This window comes from Prionailurus bengalensis, chromosome D1, assembly GCF_016509475.1.
Source record: "Prionailurus bengalensis isolate Pbe53 chromosome D1, Fcat_Pben_1.1_paternal_pri, whole genome shotgun sequence".
Lineage (NCBI taxonomy): Eukaryota > Metazoa > Chordata > Mammalia > Carnivora > Felidae > Prionailurus > Prionailurus bengalensis.
The window spans coordinates 6,197,056-6,217,913 of NC_057346.1; the positions used below are offsets into that span (position 1 = coordinate 6,197,056).

A 20,858-nucleotide genomic window follows, 5' to 3' on the forward strand; every position below is an offset into this window, starting at 1 on the left:
ATGTATGGCCAATTGGTTTTCCACAAAGGTGTCAAGCAATTCACTTGGGGAAAAGAACAATCTTTTCAAAATGATATTGGAACGACTGGATAGCAGCATGCAGAAAGGTAAGCCAACCCTCACAACATGTACACAAAACTTAATTTGAAATGGATCATGGACCTAAATGTAAGGGGGAAAGCTATAAAACTTCTAGATGACAACATAAAAGAAAATCTTAGTGATTTGGTTTAGGCGAAAATTTCTTAAACAGAACACAAGAAGCACAATCTTTAAAATTAAAAAATAATTGACAGGGGGTGCCTGGCTGGCTCAGTCAGTAGAGCATGCAACTCTTGATCTCAGGGTAATGAGTTCAAGCTCCATGGTGAGTGTAGAGATTATTTCATAAAAAAAAGTTTGGTTTGGGGCACCTGGGTGGCTCAGTCAGTTAAGCATCTGACTTCGGCTCAGGTCATGATCTCACAGTTCATGTGTTCAAGCCTCACACTGGGCTCTGTGCTGACAGCTCAGAGCCTGGAGCCTGCTTTGGATTCTGTGTCTCCCTCTCTCTGCCCTTCCCCCACTTGTACTCTGTTCCTCTCCCTCAAAATTAAAAAAAAAAAACAACACTGAATTTTTTTTAATATTTAAAAAATTGCGGGGCGCCTGGGTGGCACAGTTGATTAAGCGTCCGACTTCAGCCAGGTCACGATCTCACGGTCTGTGAGTTCGAGCCCCGCGTCGGGCTCTGGGCTGATGGCTCAGAGCCTGGAGCCTGTTTCCGATTCTGTGTCTCCCTCTCTCTCTGCCCCTCCCCCATTCATGCTCTGTCTCTCTCTGTCCCAAAAATGAATAAACGTTGAAAAAAAAAATTTAAAAAAAAAAAAAAATTTCACTGCATGTTTAGAACTTTCTTTTACAAACTGTTTTAAATTTTGAAGTTTATATTACACATAAAGGTAACAAATCCTAAGTGCTTTATCACACACTCAATGTTACTGAATTAACACAAAGCAAGCGCCCATGTACATACCACCCCGAGAAATAAACTGTGAGCACCCCAGAAGGCCTTGAACTCATTCCTTCCTTTCAAAAGTTCACCACTATCCAGTCTTGTAAAAGTATAATATTGCTTGTTTATAAACTCTCACTTAAAAAAAACTATGTAGTAGAGTTGACCTTATCCAAGAAGAGGTCTGGCCTTTGTCTTAGGATCCTGGGAGTTAATCTCTAAGCCTTTGCAATATCCTGCCTGAGAAGGATCTGTTTACCTGGGGGGGCCTCCAGACGAGCTAGAGATGAAAGGTCAGCCATATGGGTGGTCAACCATGTGCGTGTAGTTAAGCCCTCAGTTAAAAATCTGAACCCAAGCCTCATGTGAGCCTCCGTGGCTGGCAACACTCCATGTGTATTATCCTACCCGCTGCTGGGAGAAGTCAGCTCCATCCAGATTTCACCGGGAGGTGGCAACAGAAAGTTCCATGCGTGTAACTCTCCTGCACCTCTTCCCTTGGCTGATTTTAATCTGTAGCCTTTTGCTGTAATAAACAATGGTCATGAGTATGACAGTTTCCGTGAGTCCTGTGAATCCTTCTAGCAAATGACCAAACCTGAGGATACTCTTGGGAGCCCCTGAACTTGCAGTCAGTGTCAGAAGCGAAGGTAGTCTCAGAGACACCTGCACTCTGAAGGAATTGTATGGTCTTACTCTGTGGGGTTTGTTACTCAGCATTATGGTCCTGAGATCTATTCACAGTGTACCTTGTGAAGATGATTTATTCACTTCCATTGCTTAGGTAGTAACATTCCATTCACTTACTCTACTGCTGATGGACATTGGGATTTTCCTTCCAGTTCTGCCTTATAATTATTGATAGATCTGGAAGGAAAAATAGAGAAATCCACAATCATAGCACGAAATTGTGATGTATCTGTTGCAACTAATAAGAGCAAACAAAAAGACAAAAAATCAGTAAAACCATAGGTTTTTAATACACAATTAACAAATTAGATTTGATGTCATTCAATTCCTGAAACTCTTGAGGGCTTTCTCTGGGACTAATGATAATAAACATGTTTCACACACACACACTCTATTCTTGCACTGCTCTGAGAGCTGTTATCCCAGCTAATTGCAGAACAACTCCTCCAGCACTACAGCTGAGAAAACTGGAGCACAGACAAGGGAGGGAGTTTGTCCAGAGTCTCCGGCTAAAACTAATGGCAGATCGAGAATTCAATTTCCAGTCTGAATCAAGAGCCAAGTTCTGAATTCCTATGCGGGTTTTTCAACACCTTCCATTTTCTGCCTCTTCTTGAGTTCATGTATTTGCATCCTCCTTGAAAATCGCCCATTTCATCTAGATTTTAAAAGTTATTAGCAGGAGCTGAGCTTCACATTGCAATGTGAAGTTCTAGAATTTCTGTCAGAATAAAACTGCTTTTTTTTAGCCCCATAATTTGTCTTTTCATATCATGAACCTTATACATTCATCTGGAGGGAACAGTTACAATCTTGCAGTGAAGATTCCACGACAAAAACAATCGTCGTCTCATCCGAGACCTATTCATCACGGCCGGTTTCGGAAAGCTTGACGCTAGAAAATAAACATCTCAACAATAACAACAGACACAATTGTCTGGGCGTCATCGTTCACAGGAAGCAATTTTTCTTGAAGTAGTCTTAAGCATAACTGCTATAAAAGCAATGCATGTTTTAAAAAGTACTTTCCTTTTGCGTGATCATCTGAGCTACGGTTGACTTTCTACCTTTGTTCTTCCTGGAAACTTGACCTGAGTGGTAAGTTGACTGAGTGTGAAGTATTTGGAGGTAAAAACTGCTGACTGCGCCCAGACTGGTACAAACCATGAAGGAACTGGAGACAGCCGGTAGTGACACCACAGCTGTGGCTGTAAGGGCATAATTAAGTCTGACCGACCATTCTAACTTTTGCTACTTAAACAAAGGAGTTATAAGAGCCCACTGGGGTTGCCTTTAACACCTGGTCAATACATCAAGAATACCAACTAATTCTCGGTAACCAACTACAGTCAGGATTCGTGGTTACAGCACTTTGGAAATGATCCTTTGTTCCCGGGGAAAACCTCCAAGTCCTGTTTCACTTCTCACTACCTGGCACATTGGATCAATTTCATTTGCATACCGGCTGTCCTTCTTCCACAATGGAAGTTCCAGGAGGGCAGGAGCTTTCACTCTTGTTCACAGCTCCACTCACAGTACTTAAATACATAGTAGGGGTTCTGTAAGTATTTGTGGGATGAACGACCTGACGGGCTGAAATTCTACTGAGCACCTACTACGTGTCAAGCCTGCGTTAGGACGGTGAGGGGGGAGAGGTCATCGCCTGTGACTTTACAGAGCTAAGAGTCAAAGTCTTCAGACAATTCTCTACTGTCCAGAAATACTTCTTTATTAAAATGTTGTATGATTGCATCACTAAGATTCTACATGATTTAGTTTGCTGAGTAACCTTAATACCAAAACTTTGTCTTTAGAATGCTGCATTCTTACGCTGGGACCCCAAAAACTTCACAAACTACTTCAGTCACTTTTAAAATCCCTCCCTATGCCTCCCTATTTAAGAGAACCGTTCCCACATTTATGGATAAAATGGCCATACTAGTAGCCCAAATGTGTCCTAACTAATCTCTACTTCCAATTTTCTCTCAGGCGTTCTCCTTTCTTTGATTCTTTTCCACACATTTTCTCTTTAAAAAGACAGTAAATTTAGAGTCCTTTAAAAAATAAAGCTGAGCCTTTCTTTCCGGTGTGTATGTTCAGAGACGTCAGACCTTCTCAAGAATCACACACCAGTTCCCCTGATCGTAGTAGCTTCGCAGGACGCGGACGTCACTCAGAGTCTGGCAGGCGGCTTCCAGCTCCCCCTCACGGAACACGTGGTAGAAACGATGAAACACAGGACTTGGGTCATGGGATCCTCCCGGACCAAACGGCTCAGCAGGTTTGTCTTTCCCAGGGTTGCCCTTAAGGTGCCAGGGAACCAGTACGTCTTGAGAATGAAAAGAAGTCCTATTAGTGTGAACGGGGAGCTTGGAATTAGTAACTTCCCTTGAATTCTGCCCTCCTTCCTGGAAGTCACTGATGGAGGGCATTTGACATGCTGGCTCCTTATGGCCTGTGTCAGGCACTTGCTCCACAAGCAACTCTGGGCCTGGCGTATCGCTGCTGACCTCCTCCTCCTTCCCCTGGCTCATTCTGTTTTCTCTAAGATACTTGGATTTCTTCTTATTATATTCTTGTTCCATTGCCCAGACATAAACGAGTGCCTTCCCGCCAGGTCTCAGGAGTCGAACGAGTTCTTGGAGAGCGGCTACTCTGCGCTCCTATGGAAAAAACACACATTGCCATTTATCAGCCAAGAGGAGATAGAGAGGAAACAGGAAGTTGGACTGGCGATAGCACTGCTTTTCATTACGACGAACAGCTCAGAAAATCTACCAAAATATAAATATAAAATAAAATAAAAAACAAAAAAGAAAAAAAAGAGACGGGAAATCTTCTGAGGGGAAAAAGTGTTGAAGAGATAAGGAAAAGGACATTTTTATTTGTGTTAATAAAATAGAGGCATAGAGGGTTTGCCACTTGGTTTTGTCCTGCGTTCAGTTCAGTCACAAGGTGCGTGGGGACTGCTGGTAATGCCAGCACAGGGCGATTTATAAAATTATCGCTGAGACTAAGGGAGAAACCACCCACCCACAGGAAAAATAAGATTCTGTTTTCTTATAAGAAAAATATAAAATATTAAATTCACTTATTTTTTTTAAGTTTATTTATTTTGGGGGGGGGGGGACAGTGCAAGCGGGAGACGGGCAGAGAGACATGAAGATGTGGAGGTCGATCCCACGAACCACGAGATCACGACCTGAGCCGAAATCAAGAGTCAGACACTGAACCAACTGACCCACCCCAGCGCCCCTAAATTCACTCATTTTAAAATTAGGGACCTGTGTGCCTAACTAAAAGCATGAGTAACATACCACCAGCAGCTAAATACCTGCGGAGAAGGGCCGGGAAAGGCAGGTGGGGCACGGACAGAGAAGAGGCTGAGAGGCCGAGGAGAGACTGCTGGGGAGGCGCAGGGCCGATGAGCGCCTCCAGCCCCTGAAAGCCGGAGCGCCGTGGCCCCGGATTCGAGGACACAACGATGAGGAAGGCTCAGGGAGGGAGGTGGGCGGTGGGCAGAGGGCAGAGGCCCACCGCAGCAGGGCACCTCACCTCCTTCCACGAGCTTTCTCAGCAAAGGGGGCAAACCACGTAACGAGGAAAGAGAAGGGAAAGAAAAGAAAAGCTAAAATAGGGTCCACGTGGGTGAAATCCATGAGCATTTCCTGCCACCACAGCCACGAGGTCTTGGAGAGAGAGAGAGAGAGAGAGACAGCACTCACCGCTGTTGCAAAATGGTGAATAACAGCAACGGAGACGCAGGCATCACAGGCCCCGCCGCGGATGGGCACAGCCAGCGCGTCGCAGACGAAGGCCTGGAAGTGCCGCTCTCGACAGATGTCCACGAGGCTCTGGCTCCGATCACAACCGATCTGTAACAGGCAGAAGCGACGAATCTCACAACCCCTTGTTTAAACGTCATGGGAAATTAAGAGCACTGGGCTTCTTCATTACCATAAAGTGAGGGCGCAGACCTCGTATGCACCGTGAAGCGGGTAGAGCCAGGGTTTACCAGTTCTTACAGCCGGCACAAAGTCAGATTCCGTCGTTTAGGAGGCAGCTTTTATTGTCTTACCAGGTACCAGACTGAGCTCAAAGTAGCAAACGGAAAGAAAACGACTAGTATAAATATGGCAGCAGTGGAAATGGAAAGGCCTAACTGCCCTCTAATCGATCACCCACCTAGATCCTTATGTGAGATCGCACGTATAAAAACGAAAACTATTCTGTAAACGCAGACATTCGGTCCTTTGTGGGGACCTACAGATGTCCCTCATCACTACACCAACGATACTGTGCTGGCCCAGATAGCAAGAGGGTGGCTGGGATTTGTGCCTGCTTCTTTTTACTTTTTCAGTACATGTTACTGTACAATCAGAAAATAAAACCCCAAAACAACAAAAAAGTAAAATAACTTATTTCATTTTTTAAAGCTATTGAGTCTTGTTCTGCTAAACACCTAACCCATATAAATCAGGAATGAAGTGCTGAATTCAAAATCTGTCAAGTGCTATCTAATTACACCTTGCAGTCTAAGCGAACCGTCCCTAGGGAAAGGCAGCATGAAGGCAGCTCGCAGCCTCCCTTCATGTCCCTGGGCAAGGACCTCACGTGCCTTTCTGCCTGTGTCTGCTTCTGTGGGAAGCATCTGGGCACCGCGGCAGCCTCTCTCCTCTCTACTTTGGTTGTTACTGTTGTGTTCAGTTTTGCTGTTTGATTCTGAGGGCACCATGTGTGTGCACACATGTGTGTGCATGTGTGCATGTGGAGGGGAGGGAGAGAGCATGTACGCAGTATGCACACGTGAAATGAGGGAGGACAGGGAAGGTGGGCAGGGCATCAGAAAGGTTAAACCACTAATTAATAATTATCCCCAGACAGTTCTTTACTCACTCTCTACAAAAGAGAAAAAGAAATGTGAAAGCAGGTTTCATCAGATAGCAGTGGCCACCTCGACCTTGTGTTTACTCATCTGAATTTCTGATGCAGTGAGCACTGATTGTTAGGGTTCCCTTGGTCTATGTGAGAATAAGGAGCATGAGTCCTCATGTCAAAACAACTCTTTTTTTAAAGTTGTTGTTTTTTTTTTTAACATTTTTTCTTATTTATTTTTGAGACAGAGACAGACAGAGCATGAACGGGTGGAGGGCCAGAGAGAGAGGGAGACACAGAATCCGAAGCAGGCTCCAGACTCTGAGCTGTCAGCACAGAGCCGGGCCAGAGAGAGAGGGAGACACAGAATCCGAAGCAGGCTCCAGACTCTGAGCTGTCAGCACAGAGCCAGATGTGGGGCTCAAACTCATGGACCGCAAGATCATGACCTGAGCTGAAGGTGCATGCTTAACTGACTGAGCCACCCAGGTGCCCCTCAAAACAACTCTTATTAAGTTAATGGACACTGCCAGGCTACTCATACTTAATATGAATTTGCTCAATTTGTAATTGGTATTAAACAGCTTCTATATTCTATCCCAGAGCTGCATTGATTTTTGAAGCATAATAAAAGGTACCACACTAGAGGTAAAATATAGCAATTTCCCTTTGATATATTTTAAGACAAAAAAGTCCCAGGGTACCTGCGTGGCTCTGTAAGTAGAGCAACTGACTCTTAGTTTGGGCTCAGGTCACGATCACATGGTTCGTGGGTTCAAGCCCCACATCAGGCTCTGTGCTGACAGTGTGGAGCCTGCATGGGATTCTCTCTCTCCCTCTCTCTCTGCCCCCCAACCTGTACTCGCTTGCTCTCTTTCTCTCTCTCTGCCTCTCTCTCTCTCAAAATGAATTTAAAAAAAAAATGAAAAAGTACCAAGGGCCCATTAATAACAGGGGCCCAATTCCCAAATGATTGCGGTCTTTAACTATGTAAGATACGTTAAGTGCTTTATTATTCCTTGTATTTATTTTCACCCATATTCTACACCACTGAGCTAGCAGTGACAACGTCAAGATGACAACACCACTGAAGTAATACGCATATTACATTCTAGAGTTTGCCACTGTTTTTATAATAAAATTCAGTTCATGGAATCAGAAGTTTCAAGTATGTCCGACCCTGACAGATTGCTATAAATCTAGCTGAAAGTCGACAGGAAAAAAGTGCAACTTTACTACAGAACAAATACCAGGAGATAGAGCTCAACATGGAAAGAAAGTCATTACCCAAGAACCATAGATAAAGCAGAACAGGGAGAAGAGCAGCCAAATAAAACAAGAGGAAATGTCCCTCTTCCCGCTGCCAGGCTGCTACCGTTACCTGTACAAAGTGCCCCTGTGTGACAGTGTGAGGGATGGGACAGTCTCAGTCACAAAGCATCAGGTGTAGCGTAAACGTGATTCGTGCCTGGCTCAGAACTTTCATCCTGCACTTAACTGGCCTGAGTCTTTCATATACTACAGTCAAGTCATCACTATCTTTTTCTCTTTTCTCTTTTTAAATTTCCTTAAGTTTTTATACCAAGGATAGTACCCAGTACTTGAAATTCTCCTTAATGATGTTGCATAATGTCAACAATATGACAGAAAATGGCCTAATTATAAATACTAGCATTCATTAAAAGACTCACGTAAAGCTCTGTTAATTCTGTATGGCAGATGGAGATCAGTGACATAAAAACACATACAGGTTGGACTTAAAATGTGTGCTTATACTCCTCTATACTTAAAAAAATTTTTTCCTCACTTATTTTTTTGAAGTAGTCTCCATGCCCAGAGTGGCGCCCTAACACAAGACTTGAACCCACGACCCTGAGATCAAGATGTGAGCTGAGATCCAGTCAGACACTTAACCAACCGAGCCACCTAGTGCCTGAACTTGTTTATAATTTTTAAAATCTCCAACAAAACGTTAAACATGCAACTCTGGAAGGGCTGGTAAAAAAAAAAAGAAAAAGTATTCAAACTAGTAATCAAAGGGGCAAACTAGAAAACAAGATCTCGTTTTTCTCCCTCGAAGGTATCAAAAATATTTTAAAACCACAGTACACCATGGTGACGGCAATAACAAAACTTGCTCTCAAAAGTGCTAGTGATGTTACAGATGGACTCCACCCATTTTCAAAAGCAGTTTGGCACACCGCTTTTCAAGGAAGATAAAAATGTTCACAACTTTTGACCCAATAATTGTTCTTCTAAAAATTCATCCTAAAAAAAGAAATAATCCAACATATGGAAAAAGCTAAACAGGATTTAAAAAAAGGGGGGGGGGCTTTTACTGGGGCACCTGCTAAATCTTACAGCAGATTCTCTGTGCTAATGTACCCACCGCGAAGATACACCCTGAGTCAGGTACTGTTACTACACTGCAGATGAGGAAACCTCCTCTCAAAGCACGTGGGTAGTTTGGCTCAAGTAAGATAGTTAAGCGGCGGAGCAGAGATTTAAACCTGGGCGTCTCTCACTCCAAAAAGCCGCGTTCTTCCTTCTTGTCACAGTGTTTCTCGGGGTAGATTCTCATTACTGTGTTATTTATAACAACTTCACACTGAACATGAGGAACCATCAAGTAACTCAAAGAGCATCATAAAGTCCGGGAACCATGTAAGGCCACACAGCAAAATGGAAATATGAAGCAATACAAATGAGTTATTGAGCTGTACACATACTCATGACGATATAAACATTACAGGAAAACACTGGAACGATCTTTCTCACAACAAACTGGTTTGTTAGGGTGTTAAGATTATAGGTAAACACCTTTCCTTCCATCTTCGGAACTGCAGCTACATTATTTTTATTACTTAGAAAATACAACATTTTTAAAACTACTAAGAAAACAAGCAATTACAGGGAGATCAGACGGGCAGTACACAGTTGAGAGAGTCAGGGAAGAGTCAAAGTCAGTCCAGTACAGTGAAAACAGCACTTGGAACTCGCGAGCTGAAGTGTGGCTCCAGCAGTAACTAGGCGAACAACCTAGGAAAGCCATATTGTATCTCAGAGCTTCTGTTTCCTCATCATAAAAATGCCTACTTCTCAAGGTTCATATGAGAATCAAACAAAATGATGTAAACTAAATACTTCACTAACCACAGCAGGGCTATGCAAATGCTATCATTATTATTATATGGAACAAAGAGTGGACAAAAACTCGCATCCCAGAGTCTAGATACAAAGAGAGATCCTTGTATCCTCAAGGTACATTACTCTGGGTGAAGGCCCACCCACTTTGATGTTGTCGCATTTCCTTCAAGATTACACAACAAGGCATTGTGTATACTCTGCTTTCCATGTAAGAAATTGAGGGTGAATTCACAGGTTTGCTCCTCACCATTCAACAAACCATTAATAAGCTTCTATCACGTGCCAAGCAAGTGGACAACAAAACAGACATGATTTCAGGGCACCTGGGTAGCTCAGTCGTTAAATGACTGACTCTTTTGATTTGGGCTCAGGTCACGATCTCATGGTTCGTGGGACTGAGTCCCACGTTGGGCTCTGCGCTGAAGGCACGGAGCCTGGTTGGGATTCTCTCTTTCCCTCTGTCTCTCCGCTCCCTCCCCCCTCCACATAAATAATTTTTTTTTTTAATTTTATAAATCTCTCTTAGCAGAATGCCACAGAGTACAGACTGTGCAGCTGGAGATGAGGCTCCAATACTTGTCCTGACACCATGGAACCATGAGCCTGTCATAGCCTGACTGAGCATTCGGTTTCCCATTTGTAAAATGGAGGGAGTAATGCCAGTCTCCCACACTGTGTGAGAACACACAGCACAGCACTCAGCTCACGGGAGGAACCTGTCGATGTTAATATCCCTTCTGTTCTTTCCTTTATTGGCGTAGTCAACAGTTAAAACACAAAACCAAACCAAACCAGAAACGTGCAGAAGAGGTTTATATAAACATATCTCCAATTCTTCTAATTATAAATAGGTTCCTGGAGTTATTCTTATATTTGCAATCCAGACTATTTAAAGCAACCAAGAAAGTCCCTACAATGGATGAGTCAGGCTGAGCTCTGGGTTCATACTGTCTCACCTCTTATTGGTACTATTATAAAGGCAATAAATCTCTTGAAGGTCTCAAGTTTTGCTTACAAAATTTAACTCTGAAAATAAAGACAACAGCTAGTGCTGATGACAGAAATGAACAGTAACCGATGATGTTATAAAAAATGAAAAGCAGTTTATAAAAGTATCTACAAGAGAGCTTAAGCTACTATTTCAAAAATGCATTTTAGGGGCCCTGGGTGGCTCAGTCGGTTAATCATCTGACTTTGGCTCAAGTCATGATCTCAAGGTCCATGAGTTCATGAACCCCGCATTGGGCTCTGTGCTGGCAGCTCAGAGCCGAGAGCCTGCTTCAGATTCCGTGTCTCCCCCTCTCTCTGCCCCTCCCCCACTCATGCAGTCTCTCTCTCTCTCTCTCTCTCTCTCTCTCACAAAGATTAATTTTAAAATAATAAATAAAATAAATAAATAAATAAATAAGTAAATAAATAAGTAAATAAAGTGCTTTATTAAGGAAGTATGTACTAATAATATTAATGACTTTTTAAATTCTGAGACTATCCTATGTTTTAATACCTAGAATGAATGTCTCGGGTCACATTTCCTCATGAATGTCAAGAAACATACATATTTTCAGGCTCAAAGACAGCTGCTCAAAGTACATTCAAATACACAGGTTGGAGCCTCAGCAGCTTACAAGAGCAGGCTCCCCTATATTGTATATAATTTCATTTCTGGTGTAATGAAAACTGTAAGTCCAACCAGACTTGTACCTTTCATTCATTCACTGAACCAACACTTACTGAGCCTTCCCGAGAAGTCAGACAGTGCAGGAGGCTCTGGGAATAGCAGACAGGAAGGAATACACGCGGACAGCCACTGATAAAATGAATAGGAGCAATGGAAGGTAACAGTACTTGTGGGTTTCCCACTCTTCTAAATATATTCCTTCTCGAATAGCTTCAGATTTATACCTCAGTTTACCAAGAAGTCATTTTTCTCAATTGTAACAGGATAATGTTATCATCATGACTAAGTCAGTGTGGTTGACTTCAACCTAGCTTCTTGGTCACAGATGCTGCCTGACTAGATAAAGTTAAGGGTTATCATCAAGAAAGTGCAAAAGCAGGGGCGCCTGGGTGGCTCAGTCAGTTGAGCATCCGACTTCAGCTCAAGTCATGATCTCGCAGTCTGTGAGTTCGAGCCCCGCATCGGACTCTGTGCTGACAGCTCGGAGCCTGGAGCCTGCTTCAGATTCTGTGTCTCCCTCTCTCTCTGTCTCTCCCCCACTCATGCTCTGTCACTCTCTCCGTCAAAAATAAATAAACATTAAAAAAAAAAAAGAAAGTGCAAAAGCAGAGCTCATTGAGAAACATTTTGGACAGTGCCTTAAGATTACAAAATCAGAAATATCACTTTGATTTTAAGTGGCATATCAAAACCTACTTCTTCAACATGAAAAAACATAATTCATTCAATCTTTCTCTTTATAAACTAAAACTTCATCTAAACATAATGACAATATACAACTACTAACATTTTATCGTGATGAAAAGCTATGCTTTTATCTCTTAATGCACAAACCTTTCCTCAAGCACAGGAGTAACTTACTTTGTTGACATAGGTGTGTGATGTCAAGGATGAGGTGCAAACACATTACGCACAATCTGATGTGCTACAGTAGCCCGTGCGCGTAGATGGCTCTCATTCTCCTCGCCTACTGTCCTCACTCTAGTCCTCCCTCCCTAGTTTGAGAAAGGGAAGCTTCAGTCCTCCCAGAGCAGTGCTGATGTATTTATAATAATGCACTAGTGCAGAGAGAACTTTCTACTTCGCAGCATAGGAGAAAAAAAAGTCAACCTTAGAAAAAGGAAATTACAGCAACTGAAAACAGAAACCCTGGCATAAGAGACAGGTGAGTTCAGATTCTGGGCCTAGCACTGTAACCTCGGTCACATTTTTTAATCTACTTAAGCTTTAGTTTCCTCAACAGTAAGACACCAATAAATAGTAACCTTTATATTTTCCTACTGTGAATAAAAGCACACTATATTTGGCGTCAGAGGCATGGGTTTAAATCCCAGTTATATTCCCTAATTCTACAACATTAGGGAAGAATACAGTCTGTGAGCCTCCGTTTCTTCATTAGTAAAAAACCAGATGAAAATATCTTCTTGACAACCGACAGAATCGGAGAAGATATTTGCAAATGACCTATCAGGTAAAGGGTTAGTATCCAAAATCTATAAAGAACTTACCAAACTCAACACCCAAAAAACAAATAATCCCGTGAAGAAATGGGCAAAAGACATGAATAGACACTTTTCCAAAGAAGATATCAAGATGGCTAGCAGACACATGAAAAGATGGTCAACATCACTCATCATCAGGGAAATATAAATCAAAACCACACTGAGATACCACCTCACACCTGTCAGAATGGCTAAAATTAATAACTCAGGCAACAACAGAGGCTGGTGGGGATGTGTAGAAAGGGAACCCTTTTGCATTGCTGACGGGAATGCAAATTGGTGCAGCCACTCTGGAAAACAGTATTTTCCAGAGTTTTTTTCCTCAAAAAATTAAAAATAGAACTACCCTATGACCCAGCAATTGCACTACTAGGTATTTACCCAAAGGATACAGGAGTGCTGTTTCAACGGGGCACATGCACCCTAATGTTTATAGCAGCACTATCGACAACAGCCAAAATATGGAAAGAGCCTAAATGTCCATCGACAGATAAATGGATAAAGATGTGTTGTGTGTGTGCATGTATGTGTATGTATATATGTATATGTGTGTGTGCATATACATATATATACATGTATATTGCTGAGTAATATTCCATTGTGTGTGTATATGTGTATATACATATATATACATATATATGTACATATATATACATACATACACACACACACACACACACAATGGAATATTACTCAGCAATCACAAAGAATGAAATCTTGCCATTTGTAACAACGTGGATGGAACTAGAGTATATTATGCTAACTGAAATTAGTCAGAAAAAGACAAATATCATAGGAATTCACTCATGTGGAATTTAAGATACAAAACAGAGGAACATAAGGGAAGGGAAGCAAAAATAATATAAAAACAGGGCGGGGACAAAACATAAGAGAGTCTTAAATACAGAGAACAAACTGAGGTTAGCTGGAGGGATTGTGGGTGGAGGGATGGGCTAAATTGGCAAAGGGCACTGAGGAAGACTCTTGTTAGGATGAGCACTGGGTGTTATATGTAGGGGATGAATCACTGGATTCTACTCCTGAAATCATTACTGCACTATATGCTAACTAAACTGGATGTAAGTAAATAAAGAAACAAACAAACAAACAAATAAATAAATAAATAAATAACAGGATTAAAAAACCCAGAAAATATCTGCTTTGACTTTCTCATATTTAGGAGGATCAAAGCAAAGAAAATGGCTTCTATAAATATCCTTTCCAGGGGCACCTGGGGTGGCTCAGTTAGGTGTCCAACTCTTGATTTCCGCTCAGGTCATGATCTCATGGCTCATGGGATTGAGTCCCATGTCAGGCTCTATGCCGACAGCACAGAGCCTGCTTGGGATTCTCTCTCTCTCTCTCTCTCTCCCTCTCTCTCTATCTCTCTCCCTCTCTCTCTCTCTCTCTCTCTCTCTCTCTCTCTGCCCCTCCCCCACTTGCAAGCTCTTTCTCAGAATACACATTAAAAAAAATGTAAATATCCTTTCTAACCTGTAAAGAGTTTTACAGATATAAGATAGTATTATCGATAAAATAATCTCAGGAAGCAAAATCTAAGGAAAGGGAAGGGGGGAATTACAAATAATGGCATGCATGCCCACAAATTCTCGGGGAATAAATAAGAATGAGTGCTCATTAATTTTCCATCTGTTGGTTATAACTTTTCTGTAATGGCCTAATCAACAAACAACATTATATCATAAGGCAGAAAGAAGGTGCTAACAACCCTTACAAATAAAGCAAAAGAGAGCCAGAGGCAACAATTACTTGCCATATATAACTCCTTATTGATGCCAAGATACTTTCCGTTTCCACAGCCAACATCAGCCACTAACGAACCACGGGGCAAAGCTTTCAAAAACTCCACCACATGTGGCCAAGGGGTATGTCTTGTGCTGCTGAAGTGCCCAGCAATCTCCTCATAGACTCGGTGGACATACTCTTGCTCCAGTTGGGAGGCTTCTCTTTCGCTCTCTGGAAATGATGGGGGGGTCGCCTTCATCTGGCTGTCACAGACCAAAGGGTAACCTAAGGCAAAAATTAAGCAATAAAAACCTTTCATTTTTATCCAAGTGGTTCATAAGGTATCGTGTTTTCTTAAAAGAACAAGCAAATCAATCCAAATTTGGTGACGGGGGCTAAGCAGGCTCTGATTTATCAGTTTAAAAACAGCTGGTACCTAACAAGTCTAATTATATGTGCAAGGGTCTAACACACACAGAAGGGGAAAAATCCACGTGCGACAGAAATGACTGCAAGTCTGCAGGCCATATAATGCAGGTGCCTATCACCTCTCAGGATTAAGGGTCCTCTCATTCAGGAAAGCTTCCTGATGGGCCTGGCCCAAACAGAAGAAATTTAGCTGAACCAACATGACGTAGGGTTTTTCTCTTGGTGGGCAGAGGAGATAGGACTCCTGGGGCCCTCAGACTCTCAGAAAAACAAGCCCTAGGAGCAAAGTGCATCATTTGGTAATGATCACAGGCAGTTAAACGAGCACGCTTTGAAACAGTTCATATGTGTGTTCTCAGTTCTCACAGGAACATCGTGAGCTGGTACTATTGCACCCACTTTACAGATGAGGCAACTGAAGCAGAGAACACCAAATAACAATCCTCAAGGAACAAAGATGGCAAGTCATAGAGCCGGAACTGCACCCAGCCGGGGGGAACACCAGAGCCCACATTCTCAGTGACTACAGGTGTCGCCTCCTTCAGTCGAATCAGCCAACTCCAAGGAGAACACCATCAAGTCAAGATGACGAAGGAAATTTAGGATACACTGTTATTCTAATTAACTGAATTCTGAAGTTGTCCTTTGTTCTCTGCAATCATGTCTAATACTCATTTTAAATCCTTGTCTGTTCTCTGCTGTCCTATAATTTCCCTTTATCTTCGGCCAAAGTCCATGATACACATCGTTTTATTCTGGAAAATAAAGGAAAAAGGAGTGGTGTCCCTGGAGAAACCACAGTCAGGACAAAGGAAATAATCAGAAATCGTGAGGCAGCTAAGAATTGGGCTGCAGTGTTCACGGCTTCAGGAATTCTCCTTGCCTATAGTTTGAGGGTGCTGAACCTTGAGCAATGGGGCAGGAGATAGCTCATCTATGCTAATGTGTGAGGTGGAGCTCTAAACAGTTTATGTGGACGTTTCAGAAAAGGGCAGCCACAGAAAGCCTGAGGGCTCTAAAATGTACAGGTGAAAACAGACAGGTTACCTTATCTTGGTCACATCAGAATCTGACACAATATACATTAGAATTATCCTAAATTGATCTTAGGAACATTTTTATTCTCTTGGAAATTATAAACATCTAAGTTAGCTAAAGGGAGGAGCAACCCTTATCCTTAAAAACCCACACATTTTGACAAAGAGTGTCTAAAAGATGGCCTTGAACGTGAAAATCATCTGTAAACTGAATATACATTCAGAGCTTCTACAATACGCCTTACATTTAATTAATGTCCACAACAAAGAAACATTTGCATAAGAAAACCGGCTTGTCTTTCCAACTAGACTTCAGTTCCTGGAGAACATGAGCCATGCTTTATTTTTCAGTATCTTATAAAACTACTGGCAGTTTACAGGGCGCCTATCTGACTTCAGCTCAGGTCATGATCTCGCAGTTCATGAGTTCAAGCCCCTCATCGGGCTCTGTGTTGACAGCTCGGAGCTTGGAGCCTGCTTCCGATTCTGTGTCTCCCTCTCTCTCTGCTCTTCCCCTGCTCATGCTCTCTCCCTTCTTCAAACATAAATAAACATTAAAAAAAATTTTTTTTAATAAAAAAATAAATAAATAAATAAAACTACTGGCAGTTTAGACACTCAACAAATACTAAATAAGCTTTTTTTTAATTGATAAAAATTTTGATGTTTTAAGGTAGCAATGACACTTTTAGCAAAAGAAACAAAAATCTGAAGTTTCACTAGATATCAAATATAGCAATTTCAAGTTTTCTAACAGATACTATTTACAAAATGAAAGGGATTTTTATTCACTGAGTCTAAGAAATACAGGTCATGATGTACTTGTATAGATAAGTAGAAATAACATACTCCTGACATGTTTTTGAGCACTTCTTTTATTCCCTTCTAGATTTCCAAACTGACCAAAACACAAACCACTGTTTATCCCCCTAGAGTTACCTACTTACTAAGGAACAATCTGTCATCTCTAACTTCCTCACTGGGTTAATGAGAAGTAATTTAGAAACAAGACAAGCTGTTTCCAATAAAAACTATTTTTGTATAAGTGATATTTTAATGTCCTACAAGTGTGACTCCAATAAATAAAATATTTATTCGGCATCCAACTATGCTCAATTACTATATTTAGGAAAAATAAAGATGAATAAAATGCAGTCCCTGCCTTCAAGGAATATAAACTCTAATGGGGATGGGTTAAGAAAAGTCTACATTAAGTACAACACTAAGCAAAATATGGAAAATACCCTTAGTGAAGTTAAGAATGAGCTCTCCTTGGTCCTAATGGGACTTTAAAAGATTTTTACACTTGATTTACTCCATTGTACAGTGGAACCAAAATTATATACTTACTACAATTACAAGGTGTTTGCCTCACTTTCCTAAATGTAAATGATGTCCTTATTCCCCTCTTGCTTAAAGTTAAGTCTCCAACATCACTGGTGATAATTCCACTTTTGTGACCCTTGGATGCTTGAACAGTATCAAATTTTCTGGGTGTGATTCTAAAAACAACAGTCAAAATAATTTATTTAACACTGCATTCATAAAAGTATTTCAGGTCCTTTTAAAAACAGTAAGGGAACAGAGCAAATTTAGAAGAATTTATTGCAAATATCTACTGGATTTCCTGAATTGTTAAGCATTGTAGAGAAAACAAAAAATAGAAGTCTCTATCTTTTAAAAAGTTATCCTCAGGGTAATCATATTAAAAGAATGTACAACTAACAAATTATTCAAGAGATACAAACAGAGTAACTAATATTTAATTAACACCAATTATGAGAGAAAAAAATAAGGAACAGATGGAGCAAAGAGGAAACAAACAGTAAAAAAAAAACAAAAACAACAAAAAAAACCCATTTAAATCCAATCAACAATTATGTCAAATGTAAAAGGACTAACATATCCAACTAAACAAAGAATGTCAAACTGGATTAAAAAAATAAAGTCCAACTCTATGTCAATTATAAGAGATGCATACCTTAAAATAAGGACAGATAATGGTTGAAAAGAAAGACTGAAAAACAGGATAGAACAGCACTTTCAACAATAGCCAAATTATGGAAAGAGCCTAAATATCCATCAACTGATGAATGGATAAAGAAATTGTGGTTTATATACACAATGGAATAGTATGTGGCGATGAGAAAGAATGAAATATGGCCATTTGCAGCAACATGAATGGAACTGGAGGGTATTATGCTAAGGGAAGTAAGTCAGGCAGAGAAAGATACCGTATGTTCTCACTCATATGTGGATCCTGAGAAACTTAACAGAAGACCATGGAGGGGAAGGGGAAAAAAAAAAAGAGAGGGAGGGAGCCAAAACATAAGAGACTCCTAAAAACTGAGAACAATCTGAGGGTTGATAGGGGGGGTGGGAGGGAGGGGAGGCTGGGTGACGGGTATTGAAGAGGGCACCTGTTGGGATAAGCATTGGGTGTTGTGTGGAAACCAATTTGACAATAAATTTCATATTAAAAAAAAATTTTTTTTTAAATGTCTTTTCCACCCTGAATTATACTGGGGTCTTTGTCAAAAATCAACTGATCTTATGTATGTGGATGTATTCTGCCCCAATGGTCTGTCTATACACCAACACTATACTCTTTTGATTATGTAGCTTCAGTAAATTTTAAAAACTGGGTAAAATAAATCCTCCAAAACTGTTCGTCTGTTTCAAAATTGTTTTGATTATTCTAGATCCTTCCTATTTCCTTATAAATTTTAGAATCTGCTCATCAGTTTATATAAAAAGAGTCTTAAGATTTTAACTGGAATTACACTGAAACATTAGATCAACTTGGGACAACCTCTGAACAATATTAAGTTTCTATCCATGATCATGGCATCTCTATCTCTTCGTTCTTGCTGGTCTTCTTTAATTGCTCTCAGCAGTGTTTCATAATTTTCAGTGTATATGTGTTGCATATCTTTTGTTAAGTTATTCCTAAGACTTAAAACTTTTTTTAAAAAAATGTTTATTTATTCATTTTGAGAGAAAGAGTGGAAGCAACCTGGGGGAGGGGCAGAGAGAGAGAATCCCAGGTAGGTTCAGTACTATCAGCACAGAGCCTGATGTGGGACTTGAACCCATGAACTGTGAGATCATGACCTGAGCCAAAATCAAGAGTCAGACACTTAACTGACTGAGCCACTCAAGTGCCCCAAGATTTAAATCTGAGGCCAAGTTTTCTGCTTGATTTACCCTAGCAAGTTTATCTCCCTACAGAGGTGGGTTTTACATTCAGAGAGAATGTGCTAAGCCTCAAAGGTCTGAGCAAATTATACAAAAGCATAATTTTATACTAAGAGCCAGATACGTTTTTCTACACACCTAAAAAAGAGAAAGTTCAACTATATCATTAAAATGGATTTGATCCTGAAGTGAAAATAATGTATTTCAGCTCTGTTTTCATTTTGTCACTGTTATACTGTTTCTTCAATTTGTTGCTAGAACCAGAATTCTCAAAAGGCAACAAAAGCAAAAATAAACAACTGGGACTACATCAAACTGAAAACCTTCTGCACAGTGAAGGAAACCATCAACAAAATGAAATGGCCAGGTACAGAATGAAAAAAAACATTTCAAATTATATTGGTAAGGGGCTAGTATCTAAAATATATAAACAACTCATACAACTCAATAGCAAAAAAACAGTCCATTTAAAAATGGGCAGAGGATCTGATGAGGCATTTTTCCTAAGACATACAGATACAGGTACATGACAATGTGTTCAGTATCACTCATCATCAGGGGAATACAAATCAAAACCACAATGAGATATCACCTCATACCTGTTAGAATGGCTCTTACCAAAAAGATAAGAAATTACAAGTGTCGGCGAGCAGGCAGAGAAAAGAGAACCCATGTGCACTGTTGGTTGGAATATAAACTGGTGCAGCCACTGCAGAAAACAGTATGAAGGTCCTCAAAAAATTAAAAGTAGAACTATCCTATGATCCAGCAACTTCACTTCTGGATTTTTTGTTTCCAAAGGAAACAACTTGAAAAGATATCTGCACTCCATGGTCACTGCAGCATTACTTACAACAGCCAAGACTTGGAAACAACCTAAGTGCTCATCAATGAATGAATGAAGAAAACGTGTGTGTGTGTGTGTGTGTGTGTGTGTGTGTGTGTGTGTGTGTGTAAGGGAGAGGGAAGGGTAATGAAATATTATTCAGCCATAAAAAAGAAAGAAATCTTTCCATTTGCAACAATGTAAATGGACCTTGAGGGTACTATGCTAAGTGAAATAAGTCTGGCAAAGAGAAACAAATCCCATATGATCTCACGTATATATGGAATGTAAAACAAAAACAAAGCAAACTTGGAACACGTGGGTGGCTCACTTGGTTAAGCATCTGACTCTTGATTTCGGCTCAGGTCATGATCTCACTTGACTGTGAGATCAAACCCTGCATAGAGGTCTGTGCTGACTGTGCGGAGCCTGCTCGGGATTCTCTCTCTTTCCCTCTATCTCTGCCCCTCCCCCACTCGTGTTCTTTCTCACAATAAATAAATAAACATTGTTAAAAAACCTTAAATGTGGGGCTGTGGGGCTGGTGGGGGCGGGCCAGGGTAGGCAGAGCTGTGCAAAATGGGTGAAAGTGGTCAAAGGTACAAATTTCCAGTTACATAAATAAATCCTGGGCATGCAGTGTATAACATGGTGACTACAGTGAATAACACTAAACCGCATATTTGGAAGTTGCTAACAGTAAATCTTAGAAGTTCTCATCCCAACAAAAAAAGCC

At 40.9% G+C, this 20,858-nt stretch overlaps 1 protein-coding gene across 10 annotated transcripts in view; it reads right to left on the minus strand.

The window, feature by feature from the left end:
• Positions 1-1,951: 1,951 nt before the first annotated feature.
• ALKBH8 (alkB homolog 8, tRNA methyltransferase) overlaps positions 1,952-20,858 on the minus strand; it is a 65,074-nt gene continuing 46,167 nt past the window's right edge. For all 10 annotated transcript variants that reach the window (XM_043579229.1, XM_043579226.1, XM_043579233.1 and 7 more), the window contains 4 exons: positions 17,449-17,600; positions 14,661-14,917; positions 5,410-5,559; positions 1,952-4,347 (listed from right to left, as the gene is read on the minus strand). In XM_043579229.1, the coding sequence (XP_043435164.1) occupies positions 3,790-4,347; positions 5,410-5,559; positions 14,661-14,917; positions 17,449-17,600 (1,117 nt within the window). In that variant the 3' untranslated portion in view covers positions 1,952-3,789. The remainder of the gene's footprint in view (positions 4,348-5,409; positions 5,560-14,660; positions 14,918-17,448; positions 17,601-20,858) is intronic.